At 56.7% G+C, this 21,091-nt stretch overlaps 1 protein-coding gene across 1 annotated transcript in view; it reads left to right on the top strand.

Annotated features, from left to right (window-relative positions):
• The window catches only part of HIP1 (huntingtin interacting protein 1), a 34,087-nt gene extending 12,996 nt beyond the window's left edge, over positions 1-21,091 (top strand). The window contains exons 2-31 of the mRNA XM_065731669.1: positions 4,443-4,506; positions 5,070-5,212; positions 5,903-5,959; positions 6,963-7,043; positions 8,281-8,357; positions 8,564-8,625; positions 9,616-9,756; positions 10,314-10,371; positions 12,383-12,458; positions 12,821-12,952; positions 13,526-13,623; positions 13,863-13,935; positions 14,280-14,463; positions 14,540-14,628; positions 14,702-14,818; positions 14,943-15,044; positions 15,928-16,122; positions 16,243-16,390; positions 16,523-16,609; positions 16,783-16,890; positions 16,969-17,105; positions 17,230-17,340; positions 17,454-17,512; positions 17,670-17,763; positions 18,043-18,143; positions 18,297-18,402; positions 18,511-18,634; positions 18,787-18,848; positions 19,318-19,429; positions 19,555-21,091. Coding sequence (XP_065587741.1) covers positions 4,443-4,506; positions 5,070-5,212; positions 5,903-5,959; positions 6,963-7,043; positions 8,281-8,357; positions 8,564-8,625; positions 9,616-9,756; positions 10,314-10,371; positions 12,383-12,458; positions 12,821-12,952; positions 13,526-13,623; positions 13,863-13,935; positions 14,280-14,463; positions 14,540-14,628; positions 14,702-14,818; positions 14,943-15,044; positions 15,928-16,122; positions 16,243-16,390; positions 16,523-16,609; positions 16,783-16,890; positions 16,969-17,105; positions 17,230-17,340; positions 17,454-17,512; positions 17,670-17,763; positions 18,043-18,143; positions 18,297-18,402; positions 18,511-18,634; positions 18,787-18,848; positions 19,318-19,429; positions 19,555-19,565 — 3,009 coding nt within the window. The 3' untranslated portion in view covers positions 19,566-21,091. The remainder of the gene's footprint in view (positions 1-4,442; positions 4,507-5,069; positions 5,213-5,902; positions 5,960-6,962; positions 7,044-8,280; positions 8,358-8,563; positions 8,626-9,615; positions 9,757-10,313; positions 10,372-12,382; positions 12,459-12,820; positions 12,953-13,525; positions 13,624-13,862; positions 13,936-14,279; positions 14,464-14,539; positions 14,629-14,701; positions 14,819-14,942; positions 15,045-15,927; positions 16,123-16,242; positions 16,391-16,522; positions 16,610-16,782; positions 16,891-16,968; positions 17,106-17,229; positions 17,341-17,453; positions 17,513-17,669; positions 17,764-18,042; positions 18,144-18,296; positions 18,403-18,510; positions 18,635-18,786; positions 18,849-19,317; positions 19,430-19,554) is intronic.

The following is a 21,091-nucleotide window of genomic DNA, read 5'->3' as shown; positions in this document are numbered from 1 at the left end:
TGCTCCCGCATCCCATCCTGCTCCCGTTTTCACCCATTGCAAAAAATGACCAAATATTTGCAATCATGGGTCTCCAGCTGGGGCCATGGGGAAAACATCATGAAGGCTGTGGAGGACCTGCCTGAAACACTGACCCTGGGCAAACCCCACTGATAAAAATCACTGCTGGTGGAAGAGATTATCTTTGCATAAAATCCCCACTTAAAATTAAAAGCCTGGCTAATGGGACGGTGCAGACAGGCTTGTGGCCAGCACCAGCCATGTGGGGCATGGGCACAGTTGGCTGCTGCTGATCTCATGCCCTAATCAATAATTAAGCATGGAGTGTAATGAGCGTGTGTTGGGGGAGCAGTTGTGGGGGTGGGGGCTGGGAAAGCTTTTCTGCGTATTGAAAGAGTCTGTTCTTTAAGCTGGATTTAAAATTAAAAAAAAATCCAGAGTAATTGATTTGCATAAATTGTTTATGGCATTTGAGAAATCAAATGTCCCAATTATTTGGGTTCTGATACTGCAGTAGTGCAAAATGCTGTGTTCATCGCAGCACGTTCCTGTTTCCAGGGCCATAATCAGCCACCAGAGCCCCTGCAGAAAGCCCAGCTCACCCCTGGCACCGGCTGGGTCTCTGCGTCCCACGGCTCAGACATTCTGCCTGGTGCCTCCACACCTCTCACTCCAGGGTGTTTTCCTTTGTTCTTTCTCTTTGGCTGTCTCAAAGTGGTTGTGATGAGATCGCCCTCCTCTGCCCTCTGCAGCTCTCCTGCTGCTGCTGAGCCAGAGGACCCCAAAGCCACCTGCCAGCAGCTGTGGTGCATCCATTTCTTGCGCTGTTGGGAAGGTAAAATGTGATGTAGTCCCAAGCTGCCAAGCCCAGTAGAGCAATTCAGGTTGAGAAGCTGCACGTCGTGGTGTCACCTTTGGCCGTGCCATGTCAGTTCCAGGAGGAGCCCATGCGCAGTGCTCGCTGTCCTTAGCAGGTGCCCACCCGTGTTGTGCAGCAGCTCTTGAGCTGAAGTGTCATTTTCCCAATGGAGCACGAGGTTACATCTCCAGCAGTGAGCAAACCATAATGGATATAGCAAGGTTTCAGGGTACTTGATGCCAGAAAACTGCTTTGGGGAGGATGTGGCTGTTTCTTATGGCTCAAGTGAGGGCAAACACAAGTTGGTGCCTGTTGGGGCATTCCTGTCTGGTTGGGGCAGGTCATGGTGTTTGGTGCCTGGGGTGTCTCCAGCTTCCAGGCAGAGTGTGAGTGGCACTTTCTGAGTTCTCGGTCGAGCAGTGGAAGCCCCACACACCAGGATTTCGGGGCAAAATCCTGTCCCAAGCCCAAGGAGCCTGTGTTTTGATTTTGGCTGCCGCTGGCGAGTGACATTTAAAAAGATGCCTGTGCCCTTCCAGCCGCTGTGATTTACACCTCCATAAGGCTACTGGAGGATTCCTGTGTCTCATTCCCCCACACCCCACTGCCCAGCAGCTGCAACAGAGCTCTGCTGGATTGGGATTTGTGTTTTAATTATTCTCCCAGATTTTCCCAGGCAGCTCTGTCCTGGACAGATCTCATTTGCTTCCCCCACAGCCCTTGTGTCTGCAGGGCTTGGTGGAGAGCTGTTTTCTGAAGGTATGCTCAATCCCAGCTCTCCATTTATAGAAAGGAATTAAGGAGAAACGAGGAGCCATTACTAAGAGGATTTGCACTGCAACTTACTCAGTTTCTCCAAATAATTTGCAATAGCTCTGGATTCTTTAATCAACACTCATTTCCTTTTGGAAATGAAAGGAGATGTGGGAAAGCTCCGCAAAACTACTGTGCAGAGCTGAGCTGCTCTCTGCATGGTGGGAGACTTGCGGTGCAATGGATGGTAAGCCTGTAATTTGGGGAAATCTGGAAGGGGAATGAGGGGGGCTGAGGCAGTGTATCCACCGTGTGCTCCTGTTCCCAGCACGTTTCCCCACATGCGCTCCATTCCCAATGGGATGCTCAGTGCATGGCTCAAATCCATCCTGGGATGCATTGCAGGACCTGGACACCTGTGCAGGTGGCAGGCATCCTGGGGGGTGAGGGTGGCAGGAGGGGAGCCCTGTGAGTCCCCATGTATGGGAGCAGAGTGCTGGCATCACTCCCTCCCCTCAGGAAACCAGAGCCAGCAGTGGTACCACCGAGGCCGCACTGTGTCCTGGAGGTTGGGGACAGCACGATGGTGGAGCAGCCCACAGTTGGCACACCACAGAGGCCAGGAGCAGCACCGTGCTCGTGCCTTTCCATGCCTGTGTAACAGGGACCAGGCTCCACCACCCCATGTCTCCAGTTGCTGGCACAGCTGCTGCGAGGCCCACTGCCTGTGGTGGCCATGCCTGAGGTGTGAGCAGCTGATGGTGCATGGGCAACACCGGGACCTGCGGCACAAACCCTTCCCACAGCTGCTCGGGGCTGGTGCTGGCCTCAAAGGGACCGTAGAGCTTGGGGATGGGGCTCCTGGAGGTCACTGTGTGGCATCGTGGCTGCTGCCTCTCTGCACTGCAGGGCTCCTCACGCTGGGCCTGTGCCGAAGCTGTGTCCTTGGATGGCCAGGAAAAGCCATCAGGAAGCAGCAGTGTGACCTCAGAGTTCACTTTCAGCCTTTCCGGAGGGGCTGAGACCAGCAGGACCCCCCAGCCTCGCTTCCCTCCACAGCCAGCCCCAGCCTGTTGATGCAGGGCCTGCCCTGCTGCCATGGACCTTCTGCTCAGCCAGGCATGGAGGTTACACCAGTGGCCCCATGAGGTCCCAGTCTGCTCCCATTAAGCCAGGCCAACTGGCAAGTTTTGCCCTTCATCCACACCACAGCTCCCTGGCCCAGTCCGGGATGCTTGCAGCAGGCAGGGAACATGGCATGTGTCCTCAGTTGAGCCTGCACCCTATGGGCTAAATGGATTTGCAGTACTGCAAACCCCCACATTGTCACCTGCTGCAGTGTCCCCACAGCACAAGCAGGAAGGCAGAATCAGGCATCCTGGTTTGGACTGGGGGGAGGTGCTTGGCTCTGGGAGCCTATTTCCTATTTCCTATTTCCTATTGAGGCTGCAGGGTGTGGGTCTGAGCAGAAGCCATCTCTGCCTTGGAAGACACTGAGGGACAGAGGGACAGTTTGGGGAAGGTGTGTCATGACCAGCCCTCTGCTGGGCCACTGTGCCTGCAGCTCCTTGCAGCCCTGCCTCCCCTCCAAGGACATCTTGGAGATGCAGAGCACTGTGGGGATGTAGGGAGGACTGTCAATGAGTAAGGCACTGGAGTTAGTCCCACTGCTTTAGTTGACTTACATCAGTAATTAGCTTCTGACAGTATTGAGCCAGCCTATTTCTCATCAGTAGCGTGAATCCTCACGGAGCAATGCAAACACCAGTGCACTGGTGTCCAATGGGTGCTCAGTGTGTCTGTGAGCAAGACACATGCTTGGGTCCCTTGCCTGCTGGAGTTTGACCACTGGTTATGGCAGGGTGCTGGGCTGGAAAGCAGGCTCAGTCCCCTGAGGTTTGGGTGCCTGCAAGAGCCAGAGCATCTCCCAGCTCCAGTGCAGCTCCCAGCCCTGCTGTGCACTTGAGAAAGCAGGTGCAGAAATGGGATAGAGCTAAAAAACATTGCATTCAAAATCCTGTAAAGAAAACTCCTCCTGCAACTGCCTCTCTATAGGCTACAGAGAGCGCGCTGGCTTCTTGCTCAGCATTCACCCACACTTCTCAGTGTGGGCTTTACAAGGTCCACAACATTTGCATTGCAAAGCATGCTTTCCTGGCAGGGAGCAGGAGAGCAGCATGAGCACACCGTTGGCTCATTGTACCAGCTCTGGGCAGGGTGGGAGCTGTGGGGAGACTCTGGGGGCAGGTGTGTGGTGGGGCCAGAGTGCGCTGGGTGGCAGCAGGACTGGAGCTGGAATGTGAAGGCTGCACTGTGAGAAAAGGTGAGCTGGTGGGGTAAGTCTGCTGCCTTCCTCCACTGTGCGTGAGGCAGAAGCATCCTGCACCACCAGGGGCTCGCAGTGATCTCAGTATCCCTGTGCTGGATTCCCCATCCTGCCCAAAGCACCCTCTCTACTCTGCCTGCCCAAGAAAGTAAAGCTGGAGCTGCCGGCTGCTGCCAGTGATCCAAGGTCAGGGGAGAGATTTGCCTTCCTCTGCCTGAGCCACCACCTCCAGGACAGAAGAGGGTCCTTTTGTGGTTGCTGCTTTAATTGCATCATTATTATGCTGAGTAAATGAATCCTGGCAGCAGCTGAACCTGGCAGATGCCAGGCACATCCCAGAAAGGCATCCGGGAATGGGCAGCATCCAGCTGGCACGAGGCAGTGGCTGCTTTGCGGGCCGGGGACCTGGATGTGACCCAGGCACCAACAGGTGCCGGCAGAGCAGGGGGACTGGGGCAGCCTGAGCCCTTCCCATCTCACCCCCCCACGGCTTCTGTTTTTCAGACTGTCAGCATCAATAAGGCTATTAATACACAGGAAGTGGCTGTCAAGGAGAAACACGCCAGAAATATCCTTCTAAAAGTTGGCCACGGGACAAGCAAGCGTGGGAGCTGGCTGGGGCTGCCTGGAAAAGGGGCCACATCAAGGCAGTGCATCGTGGGGGTGCTGATCTGGCTGCAGGTTTTCAAGAGGGATGGACAGATCCTGAGGGGCTCTCCCTGCCAGCTGGGGCTTACTGGAGGTCTGTCCATGTCCATCCTTTTTCCTCTCCCTCCTGCTGCAGGTGCCCTGGGTTCCTAGGGCAGCAGTGCGGAGCTGCTGCTGGTACAGTGTGTGCCCAGGGCTTGGCTGCATGTCAGCGATGGCCCTGCTCCCCTCAGCTCTGCAGATGCTGGTTGGGAAAGGACAGTGTGTCCCGCGTGCGCAGCACTTGGCAACGTTGCTTCGCTGCCTGGCTCCATGGGCTCATCCTCATCCTCTTGAATTCCCAGGGGTGGGCGGAAACACTGTGCTGGACTCTGTGCTTTATGCCAAAGTACCCTATGCTAAATCATGCATGATTTACGCCAGGCAGCCAGCTGGGGGTTGACCTCCAATCCATCCGTCCCCTTTTCCTTGACTGGCCTCCACCGTGCATCCTGGGCACGCACCATGAGAAGGGGGCACAGACCTTCTGGTCAGTGGTGAACCGGCTGCCGCTCTCGGGCAATGCAGTGCTCTGCTGGAAGTTCTGCCACGTCTTCCACAAGCTCCTCCGTGATGGCCATTCAAACGTGAGTGCTGCCCTGTGGCCCCAGCTGTGCAAGAAACCTCATATACACCAGCACCCTTCAGGCTCATGACCCTTTCCTTAAATTTTGAGTGCCAGAATTGTCTGTCCCCAGAACAGTGATGTCCCCTGTTCCCTAATTCACCCTCATCCATGTCCTGCAGAGCTCTGGTACCACTGCCTACCACACCTCCCAGTGCAGCAGACTCAGCTCAGCAGCTAGCCTGGGACCAGAGCTCTTCCCAGGGCTCTGTGTGGAACAGTGGGGATGTCAGCAGGGTGATGCCCTCCTGCAACCAGGAGCAGTGACAAGTGTCAGGGAACTTCGTGACCATCCCTTCCCACTTGCTTTGCACATGCCTTCCCAGGGCCAATCTGCCCCAGATCCCCCATACCAAGTCCCATAGAATAACCCACCCTGGGCTGCAGTGCTGGTGCCAAAGGGAACCACTGTGCCCGGGGTGTTGGCATGTATATGGAAGTCACCAGACAAGGTTCTGCCCTGTGCATGGACAGAGATAGAAGCACCCTGGGGATGAGATAGAGCAGGGCAGCTGTGTGGCTGCAGAATCAGTAATGTGTCCAGGACACCCATTCTATAGCTTAATTGCTGGCCCGTAGTAATGCTCTTTTTGCCCTCAGTGCCCTGCATGCCACCCTCACTTGCTGATTATTTTCTTCTCTGTCCCTGCAGGTCCTGAAGGATTCTGTGAGGTACAAGAATGAGCTGAGTGACATGAGCAGGATGTGGGTAAGTGGCTGACCCCACAGATGCCCCAGGAAGGGTGAAATGGGTCCTGGTCCTTGGCACGGGCTGCACAGTGCTGAGCACCAGGTGACCACAGCGTCCCTCACTCTGCCCGTGACCGCCAGCTCAGCACCTCCCTGGAGCTATCTGCTCTAGAATCACTAAGTCTGCTCAGTTTGCTTCACCATGCTGCAGAGAGGGATGAATGAGAGAGATTATTTTTAGCAAGGAATACTCACAGCAGCATGAGTGACCTCTTTCTAGCTACAGTAGGTTAAATCAGGCAGCAAGGGGAACAGGAGAGGAGGCAAGGCAGCTGCAGGAGATGGGCTGGGAGCAGTGGGGTGGATGATGATGCTCACAGTGAAAGATGTCCCTGGAATGACAGGGAGAGGGGAATGGGGAGAACAGGCTCCCTAGGGCCCTGGTTACAGCTCCAAGCCTGCTGGAGTTCCAGAGACACTTGAACAAGGCTGTCAGACATGCAGCTTAGTTTTCAGGTGGTCCTGCATGGAGCCAGGGACAATCGTGGCAGATCCCTTCCAACTTGGGATATTCTTTGATTCTATGATATTCCGTCTTTTTTAAATGTCAAAACTCTGACAGCACTGAAGATCTACAATAGGAGAGAGAGAGATGAGAAGGTGGTGACCAAATCCCATGCTGCTACCCCTCCCCAAATCCATACAAAGTTGCTGGCACACTCGCTGCCACAATGACCACCAGCCTGCAGCCCATGCACAGGGGGTGGGAGGACACAGACATCTCTTGTATACTCCCAATTCCAGCCCACACTCCTGCCATGGAGGGCACTTGGCCATCCTGCCACTGGCAAGGAGGAGGAGAAGGAGGAAGGTGGTGGGCTGTGAGCACTGCTGTTGCAGCAGCAAAGGGCAGTGGGGTGGGGTAGGGAGTTGGGCAAGCAGCAGCCAGGTCACTGCCCACAGCAAGATTTTCTTGAAGGTGCAGCCTGCCCCAAGTGTGACCAGCTTCTTGGTGTCCCCAGGGCCACCTGAGCGAGGGCTATGGACAGTTGTGCAGCATCTACCTCAAACTGCTGAGAACCAAGATGGAGTTCCACACCAAGGTGAGGAGCTTTTAAAAAATGATGGAGAGTAACTTGTTACATGGTTTGATACTGATAGGATGATGGGGAATGGCTTTAAACTAAAAGAGAGGAGATACAAGTCAGGTGTGAGGGGGAAATTCTTCACTCAGAGGGCAGTGAGACGCTGGCACCACTGCCTCATCCCTGGAGGTGCCCCAGGCCATGGATGGGCCCTGAGCTGGGGGAGCACCCAGCCCATGGCAGGGATGGTGTTGGGGGTCTTTGGGGTCCTTTCCTCATCACCATGTGTCCCCAGCCTGCCTTGCCTGGTACTTGAGAACTTACTACCTTGTGCATGGGGTGCTCAGGACATGCTCCTGAGCACTTGCAAGGGCAGAACGGCAGGGATGTTTTTTTCCCTTTCTCTTGAGTGCTTGCCTCAGGAGCTTGTTTTGAGATTCTGGAGCAGAGCTATCGTGCAGGTCTCTCCTTTGGGCTGGGTTTGGGAGAGGATGTGGTTGGAGCTGGCTGGTCTCACAGCTCTGTGCAGTGTGCCTGAGCACAGCACAGCCGGAGCCAGCTGCCAGAGGTGAGGGAGTGTATTTATGGAAAGGAATGTGGTGTGCAGGGCTCTGGGAAGCAGCGCACCGTTGATGGAGTTTATTATTCAGGCAGACATTCTCTTATGCTTGAGGCATTAAACTGAAGGCGTGCCTCCAAGAACAGAACAAAATGTCACTGTGGTCTTGTATACAAACACTGCCCTGCATGGGTTCAAGTGCTCTAATCGTTAAAGTAATTGGCTGTGGCAGGCTTGCTACCTGTGGCGTTTTCTTTCGTTTTGAGTTCTGCTGTTAAGATGTTTTCTGAAACCAGGCCATACCCGTAGCCCTGATTCAGCTAATTGGAGCCTTGGCCTTCGTGGACCACTGTGGGCAGCCTGAAGGGGCTTTGCCCTCTGAGTAGATGGCTGTCCCTTCCCCTGCGGCAGCCCGGTGTTGCCTTGTAAGAGCCCCTTCCCTTCCTGCTGGCAGATTCTAAGCCCAAGGACAGTTGTTTTTTCTTGCTGGAGGGAATATAGGCTCCATGGAGCATCAGGGCTCCTGTCTGGCTCTGTCAGGGCTCAGGAGACCTCTTGTTAGCACCTGCTCAGAAGAACTTGGGATGGAGCCAAGGAGCCCACCCTGAGGACCCTTTGCCTCAAGCTGCCTCAACCCTTCTGCAGCGGGGCTGCAGCCACTCCGTGGCCCCTTCCCAACTGTTGTTTTCTCCCCAGAACCCTCGGTTCCCCGGCAATCTGCAGATGTCTGACCGGCAGCTCGACGAGGCAGGAGAGAACGATGTCAACAACTTGTGAGTACAGGCAGGTGGGAGGCAAGGGGTGGTTGGGGCATGGCTCTGGCACCATGTCTGCCTGCCATTGACATGGGAGTGGGCAGAGCCACCTGCAGGGCTGGCATGTCCCTCCTGGGCAGTGCCTGTGTGTCCCTGGGGCAGCACCAGGCACAGGGTGTGCTGTGTGGGGACACTGCTTGACCTTCCTCACCCTTCTTCCCCAGCTTCCAGCTGACAGTGGAAATGTTTGACTATCTGGAGTGTGAGCTGAACCTCTTCCAGACAGGTAAGCCCCTCATTGCCACGCTGTGCCAGGTTTGGTGTGATGTGGGATCCAGGAGGGAGCTGACTGAAGGTGTCTGAGCTCATCTATTTGCAATGCACTTCCCTGGAGTTAGCCGAAAGAATCCCATGTCAGAGCTATGCCAGCCTCCCTGCAGCCCTGCTGCAGCGCTGGGGAACATGTGAGGCCAGCAGCACTGTGTAGCTCCGCTTCCCCCCACGCCTCCAGCTTCACCTCCCTACATCAGGCTTCCGCTTCACAGCCACTCCAGGCTGAGTTTGTTCACTGCCTTGTGGGCTTGTGTCAGCCTCTGGCTTTTACTAGCAGAGAGCACAGCTTCCCTGGGTGCTTGCAGCATGCTCCATCTGGAAAAGGTGTGAGAATACGCAGAGATGGAAGCAGGCAGGGGGTAAAACCAAGCTGATCTCGAATCTCAGAACTGCAATGCACTTCTGCACGCTCTAGCAGGACTCAGTTTGGGATTCGCTAAAGCAGCACCAGACCAAGGCCTCTATGGGATGCACAAAGCCTGAAGATGGACCCTGGACACATCCACAGCAAGGCTACAGCAGCCCTCCCTCCTAGCTGCCGTACATCCCTCCCTAGGTTGGCCTTTCCCCACTGCTGCCAATGCCTTCATGGTCCTGGCAATGGAGGGCATAGTCCTACAGCCCTGCCCAGCCACCCCTGCCTGTGGGGATGATTTAGATGCACTCAGATGCACTGTGGAAATGAGGCTATAGTACTGAGTGTCTTGCTCCACTGAGCTCCAGCTCCTGCTGTATGCCCAAATACCTCAGTGGGCACTTGGGTACAGCTGTGTTAGTGCTCTGTATGAATGCACACGGAGACTCCTGCTTAGGCAGCAATAGCTTGGCCCGCCCTACACCTCACCGTGAGCCATGAAACATGCCTCAAAGAGCCAAGGAACACAGCCCGCACTCATACCAGTTAGGTCTCCTGCTCTCTCTGAGCCTCTCTCCTTCCCGGCAGTGTTCAACTCCCTGGACATGTCACGCTCTGTGTCGGTCACTGCAGCAGGGCAGTGCCGTCTGGCCCCACTCATCCAGGTGATCCTGGACTGCAGCCACCTCTACGACTACACCGTCAAGCTGCTCTTCAAGCTCCACTCCTGTGAGTACCCTCAGGGCCTTCCGTGGGGACTGGAAGCTTTTGGAGACCGTCAGACATGAGGAGAATCGCCGGGCACCCAGTGCCCCCAGCCCAGGCTCACAGCACCCTGTGCACAAGCAGCTCTTTGCCAGTGTGCATCTGTGGCTCCTAATTCCTGCTCAAGTTGTTCCTGAGCTCCTTTCCAGCCTTTGGGGTGGGAAGAAGTCTCTGGAGCTCTCTGAAAGGGTCAGGGATGCCACAAGGTGTGCACAGGCTGAGAAATCTGCTTCCCCTGAGGACCTCAGATTGTTGCAGCAGTCTCGGTAGTGCCAGCTCAAAGCCTTTCCCTGCCCCAGAACCGCCCAGGGCCATCTCTGGGGATGTGATCCAGCTGTGAGACCCTAAGCAGCAGGAAGCTGGGAGGAGGATGAGCTCCCTGCAGAACACCCATCCCCCATGGACATAGAATCATAGAATCATAGGGGTTGGAAGGGACCTCATGCTCACAGGTTGCCCCCAGAGCCATCCCTCCTGGGTCAGGGGCACAGGGTGAGCTTTGTACCCGCTTCATTCCCCAGGTCTGCCGGCTGATACGCTGCAGGGCCACCGAGACCGCTTCCTGGAACAGTTCAGAAAGTAAGTGGGGACTGCTGCCTGCTGCAGATGTTGTCTGGGTATCCAGGTCCAGGCAGGGAGCACTGCACGTGCCGGAGCCCTCTGTACTTGGGCTCGATAACTGAGCAATGCAGGCAGAGGAAATAGATGAGTCTGGAACAAGACTCCAAACTCAACCCTCATCAAATCTACTGCCACTGCTCAGAAGCAACTCTTCTACATTTGGGGCTGCTTTCTCCTGGGCACCCGCTCTGTTTGCCTAATCCACTGCTATTGAATTACCAGATAACTGTGTTATTAATTCTAAAGAGGCATTCAGCCACTAATGGCATTTCATGTGAAGTGCTAGCTGGTGATTTAAAACCCTCAAACCATTTAATTGCAGTTTTAACTGCAATTTGCACTTGTCATGCTGAGATGAAAGTCTCCTCGTTACTGAGGAACACCCAGTCCTGCCCTTCCCAGCTTCACCAGAGGGATTTGGTCCATGCAGTGCTGCTGGCACCGGCAGAACCTTGTTAGCAAGGGCACAGCAGGTTTTCTCCCAGGCCAATATCCTTTAGGCAGTGCATGGACGCAGCTTGAGGCACTGCTGCAGGAACATGGTCTGCTGTGCCCCTGGGTACATGGGGTTGTGGTCTCTGGGCATGTGGAAAAGGGAAGGGTTTCCCTGAGTGATGCTTGATTTTCAAAAAAAGGCAGAACCTGGTGGGAACTTGGTAAATGGAGCGATAAAAGGAGGATACCTTCAGGTGTCACTGAGGTGTCATCCTCTGCAACATCGGGTTGTGCAGCCAAGCAAAGGAGGCTCTTGAGAGGGAAAAACTGTCCTTTTGTGGTACAGCTTGCAGATGGAGGAGGTAAAGCTGCTCACAGCATGAGTGCCTCCCAGTTCAAATTATCAATAGCGGCGATTCTAATAGCAGATAGAGGTATAGGAGCAAACAGCCAGAGCCAAGCCTCACGCACCCAGTTACTCACAATCTCACACATGCAGCGCACCAGCAAACACATTTGTTTCCAAAAGCTAAGGTAAACAATTAAGCTGCCTTGAGATGCAAGGACAGGTCTCCCCAGGGTTAGCAACCACTCAAAAAGCAGGAAGCACTGAGTCAGGCTTTGTACCAGTGGGTTTCTCGAGGTAATCCCCAGTGACTGTGCTAGAACTGGTGCTGCTCACTATATTTTAAGTGAGATGGAATGCAAGTGAGCAGTGAAGTGCCATGGCATCCAGTACACATCTTAAATAGACCATAGAAACAAAACCAACTCCAGTGAGCTGCAGGAGGACATCACAGTGCTGAGACTACAGGATAGTAGGGCAGCTTGGATCAAGGTCAGAGGCTGCAGAGCAGTGCCCAGGGGGAAAACACCAGGTGCAGCCATCAGCAGAGGGCTGGGCTGGGTGTAGGCTCTGAGTGCCTAGGACAGACCTGGAGTGAATGTGACACCAGGCTGGGTGCTGGGTGGTTGCAAAGGAAGGGAGCCACCATCATCCCCAGGGCCACACCATGTTCCCAGCTATGGCTTTTCTTCTTGAGTTAAACCAAGTGTGAAACCAAGGGTGGAGAGCACTTATCACAGGCTGCTTTTGATGGAAGAATTGGAAATCAGTCCAGAAGGGAGGCAGGCTGCTTGTGGGGAGATGCTGGTGCACAGAACTGCGGGTGCTGTTACTGTGTGGCTGACAGGCAGCCAGCCTTAACCACTGGTGGTGAGGCTGTCACAGGAGCGATGCTGCTGTCCTCCCATGGTTTATGTCTTTAGGCCTTTTTTGCTGCTCATCACGTCCCGGGTTTATGTGTTTATGCCTCTATCCATCAGCTTTTCCCAGTGGTGGGATTCTAAGGGCTGGGGTGTTCCAAGAGTGGCTGTGGGTTTGCTGTCAGTGTGCTCCCATCCCCACCAGCATGGCACAGTGACAGTGTTGGATTGATGTCTATCCCAATGTGGGGATGTATGGGAGCAGCAGCAAGAAATTGGGGCAGTGGCACATGGAGAGCCTTCCTTAACCTGCCTCTGCCCCTTTCAGGCTGAAGGACCTCTTCTATCGCTCCAGTAACCTGCAGTACTTCAAGCGTCTGATTCAGATCCCGCAGCTCCCAGAGGTGAGGTCCCACAGGGCTGGCACCAGCTCTCCTTGTCCCTGTGGCCAGAAGCAGAGATGCCGGATTGGTACATGTCCAAAAAGCACTGTGTGCCACCTGCTTGGCTTCCTGGGAATGGTGGCATTTCAGGGCTCACAGAGCCCAGGGCTCATCCCTGCATCTTCCCTAAGTCGGTCAGTGTGGGATGGAGCTGCCCCTGGCCATATCTCCGGGGCTGGGCTCCAAGATCTCTCCTTGTGGCAGCAGAGCTGGAAGGAATGAGGAGGGAAATAACTTTATAAACAGGACACGGTGCCCAGCTCCCAGGGCCACTGTGCATTACAGGGCTCACACCTTCTGGGCTCGCTTTCTTCCCTTCCCAGAACCCTCCCAATTTTCTGCGAGCCTCAGCGCTGTCAGAACACATCAGCCCTGTGGTGGTCATCCCCGCTGAGGCATCCTCACCTGACAGCGAGCCCATCACAGACCTGGTAGAAATGGAAACAGCATCACAGGTAAGCTCTGAGTACTGTCTGTGGATGAGGAGAGAATTATGCTGTCCTTTGGGTCCATGCCCATCACACTCAGGGTTGTCCTTCTAAACCTTGTTAAGCTCTTAGCACTGAGTGTCAGTGTGGGAGCTGTGGGTGCTGCATGCCCAGCAAAGAGGCTGGGTGCTGCCTGGTGTGAGTCAAGCTAGGCTCATCCAGTGGTGCTTCTCAGAGTAGTTTGGTGCCCTCCAGTGATGGCTGCCTGGAGATGTTTTGCTTCCCAGCATTGCCCCACAGCTTGCTGTGCTGATATGGCATGGAGCATGGAGAGGAGTACTTTGCAACCTCTCTGTGAAGGATTCTCCCTGGGTACTCGGTGTTTTAGGAAGGAAAGGAGAAATGGCTCTGGGGCCTTCCCCCAAGGACCTTAGGTGCCCCTCAGGGGCTCCAGGCAGGGAGCACATACAGGCAGCAGCCCTTCACGTGGTGCATGGCTCCAGCAGGACACCAGCCTGGGACACTGGGGACCGTGTACTGTTGCCCCTCTCAGAGCAGCACTGGGGCTCAACCAGGCCCTTGCACTTCTCTCCCTAACAGAGCCTGTTCGACAACAAGTTTGATGACATCTTTGGCAGCTCATTCAGCAGTGACCCCTTCAATTTCAACAGCCAAAATGGGATGAACAAGGATGACAAGTGAGTCCTCATGCCGATGGCTGCTCCTGACACAGCCCCTTCCCAGGACGTGTCCCCACTGGGGCCATCTCAGCACACGGTCCTGGGAGCCCCAGGTCCCCTTGTTTACAGGCACCACCATAGAGCAGGAGGCAGGGATGGGCTCAGCTGTCCCCAGGGACGCAGTGGTGCTGTAGGGGCCTTCTCCTCATCTCCCCAGTGCCAGAAGCACTGATGGATGTCCGCTGTCTCCTCCCCAGGGACCGTCAGATTGAGCAGCTCTACAGGGAGATCGGGGCTCTGAAGGAGGAACTGGAGAGCTTCAGGACCGAGGTGGGTGACAGCCCCTTGGTGGCATGTGCTTCATGTTGGCTGTGCACCCCCAGCACTATTCTGTGAGACTGTGGTGTTTCTGGGGCAGCTCCTGCTGCCAAGGGACCAGCAGGGCAGTGTGGGGTGATGGCTGTGTCCCTGTGTCCCTGCAGTTTGGGGTGGCAAGGACACAGCCCTGACCCCATCTTTCTCACACCTAATGGCTGTTGCAACACCTGTCTGTCTGGGTTGGCTGCGTTGGAAGGGCCGTGCGGGTTCTGCAGTATGCCTTACCCACTGGCCGAGCTCTGGATGGCATGTTTGGGGCTGCCAGGTGCCAGGCAATGCCATGACTGTGCCCACAGAGCGAGCGGCGCAGCCTGCAGCTGCGAGGGCGCATCAGTGAGCTGGAGGCTGAGCTGGCTGAGCAGCGGCACCTCAAGCAGCAGGCACTGGATGACAGCGAGTTCCTGCGCACAGAGCTGGAGGAGCTGAAGAAGCAGCGAGAGGACACAGAGAAAGCACAGAGGAGCCTGACAGAGATCGAGAGTGAGGAGGGGGCCTGGGGAGGGCAGCAGTGGGCCACGGTGTGCAACCAGCACTCACCTGGCCCTGCGTATGGCAGGGAGGGCGCAGGCAAATGAGCAGCGGTACAGCAAGCTGAAGGAGAAGTACAGCGAGCTGGTGCAGAACCACGCCGACCTCCTGCGAAAGGTGGGCCTGCAGCCACCCGCCGGGCACCAGGACCCGGCTGGGCCGACTGCTGAGCACACACTGCCATCCCCAGAATGCAGAGGTGACCAAGCAGGTAACAGTGGCAAGACAGGCCCAGGGCGATGTGGAGCGGGAGAAGAAGGAACTGGAGGACTCCTTCCAGCGGGTGAGCGAGCAGTCCCAGCGGAAGGTGAGTAGGGTGCATGGTGGGGATGGGGCTGGGGACCCCTGCTTACACTCAGAGGGACCTGGGCTCGGCAGTGAGTGGGCACCCCGCAGGGGCCGGCCCAGGGTGACCTCTCTCCTGCCTGCAGTCCCAGGAGCAGGCGGAGGTGCTGGAAACGTTGAAGCGGGAGCTGGCAGCCAGCAAGCAGGAGCTGCAGGTCCTGCAGGGAACACTGGAGACCAGCATGCAGGTGAGAACCTGGCAGCAGCCCCACTGTCAGCACCCTGCTGCAGTCTCAGAATCCAGCCCCAGACCATTGCTTGGGCTCACATGGGACTCAGGGCATTCATCCGTCCCCGAGCTGAGGGACAGGTTTTCCTTTTCCTGTTGTCTCGGTGCTTTGGCAAGGCAAGGCATTGCCCACCAAGTTGCCATTGGGCTGACAAGAAGCTTTGTGTCATGATCTTTTCCAGACTGGGGTGGGTTTCATGAACGTATTGTGAGGTTATCACTCATGGGTGTGAGGCTGTACCCACACAACCTTCTGCAGCAGGGATTCATGGGACAGGGGACAGGACCTGAGAGCTCGTTACCTCCTTGCAACCTGCCTCGGAGGCAGTGGACATCCATCACCCTCATGTTTTATAACCGCTGACAGATTGACATTTGGCATGGCTCTGCCCACTCCAGAGCTCTTGCAGGCAATGTGCCTTTGTGTCATAGCCTCTGCATACTCTGCCATGCCAGAGGGTCTGTTGTGCCCACCGTGACACAGCCCTTTGCTACTCAGGGATGCAGAGATCTTCAGGCTCTAGAGCTAGCAGGGAGTGGAGCTGCCTTTCCCAGGTGGGCAGACAGGCTGCAGAGGATCAGAGCCTTTCATGTACTTGTGCATCAGGATGACAACAGTCATCACCCAACTCGTGCAAGGCCATCCCATGTTGCTAGGGCACCACTGGGCTGCCCAGATGTGGGTGATGCAGGGCTGTGCCCTGCCCACAGCTATACATACTGCAGTGCACTGAGCAGTGCCTGCTCCTGGAACACAACCAACAAGCAGTTCCCCACATGCAAGGAGTGATTCTTTAGCCGTGCTTTATTACAGCTGTGATAGGATTTTTGTGCCCGGCCAGGCGGAGGCAGAGCAGAACACCCGGATAGCAGGCCTGGAGCAGGAGCGAGACAGCCTGAGCCAGGCAGCAGCACAGCACAGCAAGGAGATGGCAGCCCTGCAGGCTGAGCTGCAGCACCTGCGGGACACACACAACAGTGAGAAGGAGAGTAGCAGGAAGGAGCTGGAGACACTGCAGACACAGCTGCAAGACAAGGTACCTCAGAAGCACTGCAAGCACGAGCAGAGTCCTGTGCTGAGCCCTGGTTTGGCAGTGCTTGGTGTCAGGGTGTGCAGCCGGCACGGTGGGACCCTGATGTGAGTGCTGCCCTGGCAGGATTGTGCACAGCGGACCCTGCAGCAGCGCTGGGCCGAGGAGCAGTTTGCCCTCCTGCAGGGCAGCGCACGGGAGGCAGAGCGCATGGTGCAGGATGCCCTCGGTCGCCTCGAGGACCCCTCACACATCAGTTGCACTGGCTCGGCAGGTGAGATCCCGGGTGCATGCTGAAGGCAGTGTCCCAAACAGTGTCTCTAACTCTAACCTGATTTCCCCTGGGACAGCCTGGCCGTGGCAAAGTGCTGCCCTGCGTCTGAGTCCTGTCTCTTTGTGCCTGCAGATTACCTCCTGACCACAACGTCGGCAGCCTCTGAGTGCATGGAGAGGCTGCAGGATGCACACAGCAAATACCTTGTGAACCGCACAGGTGAGGCAGAGCTTGGCTGTGTGGGAAGGGCAGCTCCTGTGTGACACAGGGTGAGAGACCAGGGCTGAGACCCACAGCCAAAGCACTACAGAGCCCAGAAGGGAGTTGGGGAAGCAAATGTAGGAGCCAAGAGGGCTCCTGGGCTGCTTCAGCTGAGCCCTCTGTGCCTGCAGATGTGAGCACCCTGCTGCCCTGCGTGGCACTCTTTGCCCACCTCATCAGTGACACCATCCTACAAGGCAGCGCTACCTCTCATATGGCCCCGATGGAGCCCGCTGACCGTGAGTGCCGCCATCCGTGGGGTCAGGGGTCCCTATTCCCACAGACAGCCCCCTCAGCCCCTCCTGCTGCCTGCACAGGGCTGCTGGAGACATGCAAGCAGTGCGGCAGTGAGGCTGTCAGCTACCTCAGCTCCCTGCAGGACTCGAGCAGTGTGGCAGGTGCCAACTGCACTGCAGTAACCAACTGCCTGCGCCGGATCAGCGCCATCGGGGAGGTGGGTGTATGGGCATCACCCTGAGCGTGAGTGGAGAATGGGGATAGGAGCCTGTGGCCCTCAGGGAGCAGGCAGGGTGGTGGCAGTGGCCGCATCACCCCTGGACACTCCATGCTGTCCCCAGGAGCTACGACCCAGAGGGCTGGACGTGGAGCAGGAGGAGCTGGGTGATCTGGTGGACAAGGAGATGGCGGCCACCTCGGCAGCTATCGAAACTGCAACCGCCCGGATCGAGGTGAGCTGTGCTGCTGGGGCCGCCCCACAGGGTCACCCCGTGCCACCTGCATGAGGCCAGGCATGGCAGCCAAGCACTGCAAGAAGCTCAGCATGGCTCTGCCCTTCTTCCAGGAGATGCTGAGCAAGGCCCGGGCTGGTGACACAGGGGTCAAACTGGAAGTGAATGAGAGGTGAGTGGTGATTTAAATCCCAGTGCAAAGGGAGGAGGACATAAGGTATAAGGGTGCAGAAAGGAGCTGAGGAGACACCATAAGCCCTGGTGTTGTAAGTCTGCCCCAGGGCTCTGGGGTCTCCCTGACCCACAGCTTACTGGGGCTTATCTTGCAGGATCCTGGGCTCCTGCACTGGCCTCATGCAGGCAATCCAGGTGCTCGTCCTGGCATCCAAGGACCTGCAGCGAGAGATTGTGGAGAGCGGACGGGTGAGCAGGCTGCCAGCTGGGAGAGCTGTCAACATGGAGCCCAGAACCACACCCTGGGTCTTAATTAAGTGCCCAGAGGGTGTGAGTGCCATCCTTGCAGTCCTCATCCTGAGAACATGGCACACAGGGGAGTCTATGACACATGGGGTTAGGTGTCGCTCCCACTCACACCAACAGCCCAAAGAAAATCCTGAGAGCTGAGGTCTGGGGCCCTGACACCCTAGGGTGTGGATACATCCCCTTGCTCCCAGCATATAATCATTTCTGTCTCTCCCACAGGGCGCAGCATCTCCCAAGGAGTTTTACGCCAAGAATTCCCGCTGGACAGAGGGCCTCATCTCTGCCTCCAAGGCTGTGGGCTGGGGAGCAACTGTCATGGTGTAAGTGTCAGTGTCACAGTGTAAGTTACTGTGACCTGGAGGGTGGCAGAGTCCTGCTGGCAGTGGACAGAAGGCAATAAGGGCAAGAGGTGAGCAGGCAGCAGCACAGGGCTGGCTCAAAGGGTGATCCAGCACCTCCCTGTTCTCCTGCAGGGATGCTGCTGACCTGGTGGTGCAAGGGAAAGGGAAATTTGAGGAGCTGATGGTCTGCTCCCATGAGATCGCAGCCAGCACTGCGCAGCTGGTGGCCGCCTCCAAGGTAAGGACCTGTTCCTTGGTCTGTGCTCTCAGGCTCTCAGTGATGTTCTAGGTCCTCAGTTGGGATCACAGTGCCCTACAAGCACGGCTCTCCATTTGGCCCCGGCAGGTGAAGGCGGACAAGGACAGCACCAACCTGTCCAAGCTGCAGCAAGCCTCTCGGAGCGTCAACCAGGCCACAGCCAGCGTGGTGGCCTCCACCAAGTCTGGGAAGTCACAGATTGAGGAGAAAGGTGAGTGTGGGGCTGTGGGCCTGCCCCCAGATCTCTACCTGTGGTTATGGCACTTGGTTGGCACACACAGGGTTAGGGTTCTGCCTGTGTTGCTGGGCTGGGGGGTCGAACTGCAGAAGTGGCCCACAGCAGTGGTGTTTGTTCCTCTGCAGATAGCATGGACTTCTCTAGCATGACACTAACGCAGATCAAGCGCCAAGAAATGGACTCTCAGGTAGGAGCTTCCTCTGGGCTTTTGGAAACACAGCCCCACTGTGTCCAGTACGTTTGGGCTGTCAGGTGGGTTCACAAGCTGTGCTGTGCAGGGGAGCACTACAGCTCAGCAGAGCCATTCCCCCACTTTGCGGGCAGATTCTCATTGCTCAAACACATGACTGGGGGCCCCATGCCCATCTGCTGCCCATGTAGAGCATGTAGAAATTGAATGAGGCCAACACCCAGGCACCAGCATCAGCTTGTGCAGGAAGCCCAGGACATGAAGGTGAAGGCTGGGCTTGCCAAGGAGCCATTTGTTCCTTGAGCATTCCCCAGCCTCACACAAGTGAGCACCGTCCCCTCTTGGCACCTCTTGCTGCCAGAGCCATCAGTGGGACGTACCTCAGGACACTTGGGCGTGGGGCTGGTTGACAAATGCCATGCAGCTGAGACACAGGGTGACAATAACAGTGTGCTTTGTGTTGAAGGTGCGAGTTTTGGAGCTGGAAAACCAGCTGCAGAAAGAGCGGCAGAAGCTGGGGGAGCTGCGCAAGAAGCATTACGAGCTGGCAGGAGTGGCAGAGGGCTGGGAGGAGGATGGTGAGTACCATGGGTGCTGCTGCCCTCGAGCAGTGCCATAAAGCCTCAGGGTCTTGGGGCATGTGAGGGACTCTCAGGCAGAACTCTGTTGCCTCACAGCTCCTGACTGTCCATCTCCTTCCCAGGCACCGATTAGCTGCCACAGCAGGAGCAGCCAACAGTCAGCCAGGACCCAGTTTGGTGCAGCCTTTTCAGAAGACACACAATAAACTGGTGCAAAATTCACGCCGAAGCACACATCCTCCGCATTCCCCAAGAGCCGCCTCCAGCACTGAAGGACCAAGAGTTGCATCGCTGCCGAGGGAGCCCCTGGGGCTGGGAGTGAGGGCTGCCTGGCCTCACACCAGCTGTAAACTGCACGTGTATTTATTAGAGCTGTTTGGGGTGTCTCTGGGGTGGTCTCTAACCCTTTAGTTTTGTTTTTGCACAGATTTCTCTGAACTGTTTGACCCAGCTCTGGAGGATTGGGAGCATTCGGGTTTCCTTTGCCTCTTGCTGCTTCTCCAGCCTTAACGCATTAACTGGTGCAGCACAGCTTTCCCCCCCCCCCCCATGAGGAGCCTGGGGCCATGGGGATGTGACAGAGCCAGGACCAGCTCTGCTGGTGCTGCTGGGCCAGCTTGGGGCCTGGTGCTCGGCCTGGTGCTCCCATGGCCCCAGCCCATGTGGGGGCACTGAGTGCCTTTGGCCACCATGTGAGCCAGGGCCTGTGCTGTTGCCTGGGACTTGTTTGTGGGGTGCTGAGCCCCACTGGGGAAAGCCGCAGCCCACTCTGAGCCCTGCAGAGCTCACAGCCCCATGCTGGGGGGAGACTGGCAGTGAGGAGGGCCTGGGCTGGTGGCAGGAGCGGGGCAGTGATGGGCTCCAGGCTCCATGTCCCACAAGTGCCCTGTGTGGAGCAGTGCCTGGAGCAGAGGAGCTGGGCTGCCCTGGCACATCACTGTGTTCACGCCAGCAATAAACCACTGGGCAAGGTGCTCAGCTCACTGCTGGGCAACATCTGCTTCCAGAGGCACAGGATGACCCAAGGCAGCGCAGAGGGTTCAGGGTGCAGCCAGCACACCCCAAAGCCTCAGTGAGTGGCCCCACCATGCCTCTGTCCCCAGGTAGGGGTGGCTGTGGGGCTGGACATCCAGCCCCAGCCGGGAACCTTTGTGCCTTGGAGCAGGGGGCTCACAGGGCAGGGGGACCTCTGACATCAGCCCCCAGCTCATTGCACGGTGGTGGGGTCAGAGTGGTGCACAAGTACACGCAGCCTTGCCCTTGGCTCCCTGCACTCCCCAGCTGCCTCATGGGTCTGGGGCCAGCTCTGGGGAGGAGCACCCCCGTGTGGGCCCCACGGATGCTGGGGCACTCAGCCATGTCCCTTTAGGCAATGATTGGCATTGATTACCTGGCCAACTGGGGACCGAAGAAAGCTGAGCTGTGACTTCCACCCATATCCGTGCCCGGACCCCCTGCCAGCAGCATGGCCATGGGGCGACCGCAGGTAGCAGAGGGGGTGACACCACCACACCGCATGCAGGAGCTGGTGGCCCTACAGCCGGTCACACCACCCTGCACCTCCATGTCCCGGCCCCACAAAGCAATACGAGCTGAGCCACCCCTCTGCTGCGGGGCCCCCAGCTACCTCAGGCCTCCAGGCTGCGTCCAGCCAGACCG

This window comes from Cyrtonyx montezumae, unplaced genomic scaffold (assembly GCF_038088225.1).
Source record: "Cyrtonyx montezumae isolate F1298 unplaced genomic scaffold, pur_monq_1.0 scaffold_15, whole genome shotgun sequence".
Classification (NCBI taxonomy): Eukaryota; Metazoa; Chordata; class Aves; order Galliformes; family Odontophoridae; genus Cyrtonyx; species Cyrtonyx montezumae.
Note: the sequence above shows the minus strand (reverse complement) of the source record. Positions and strands in the feature narration are given on the sequence as shown.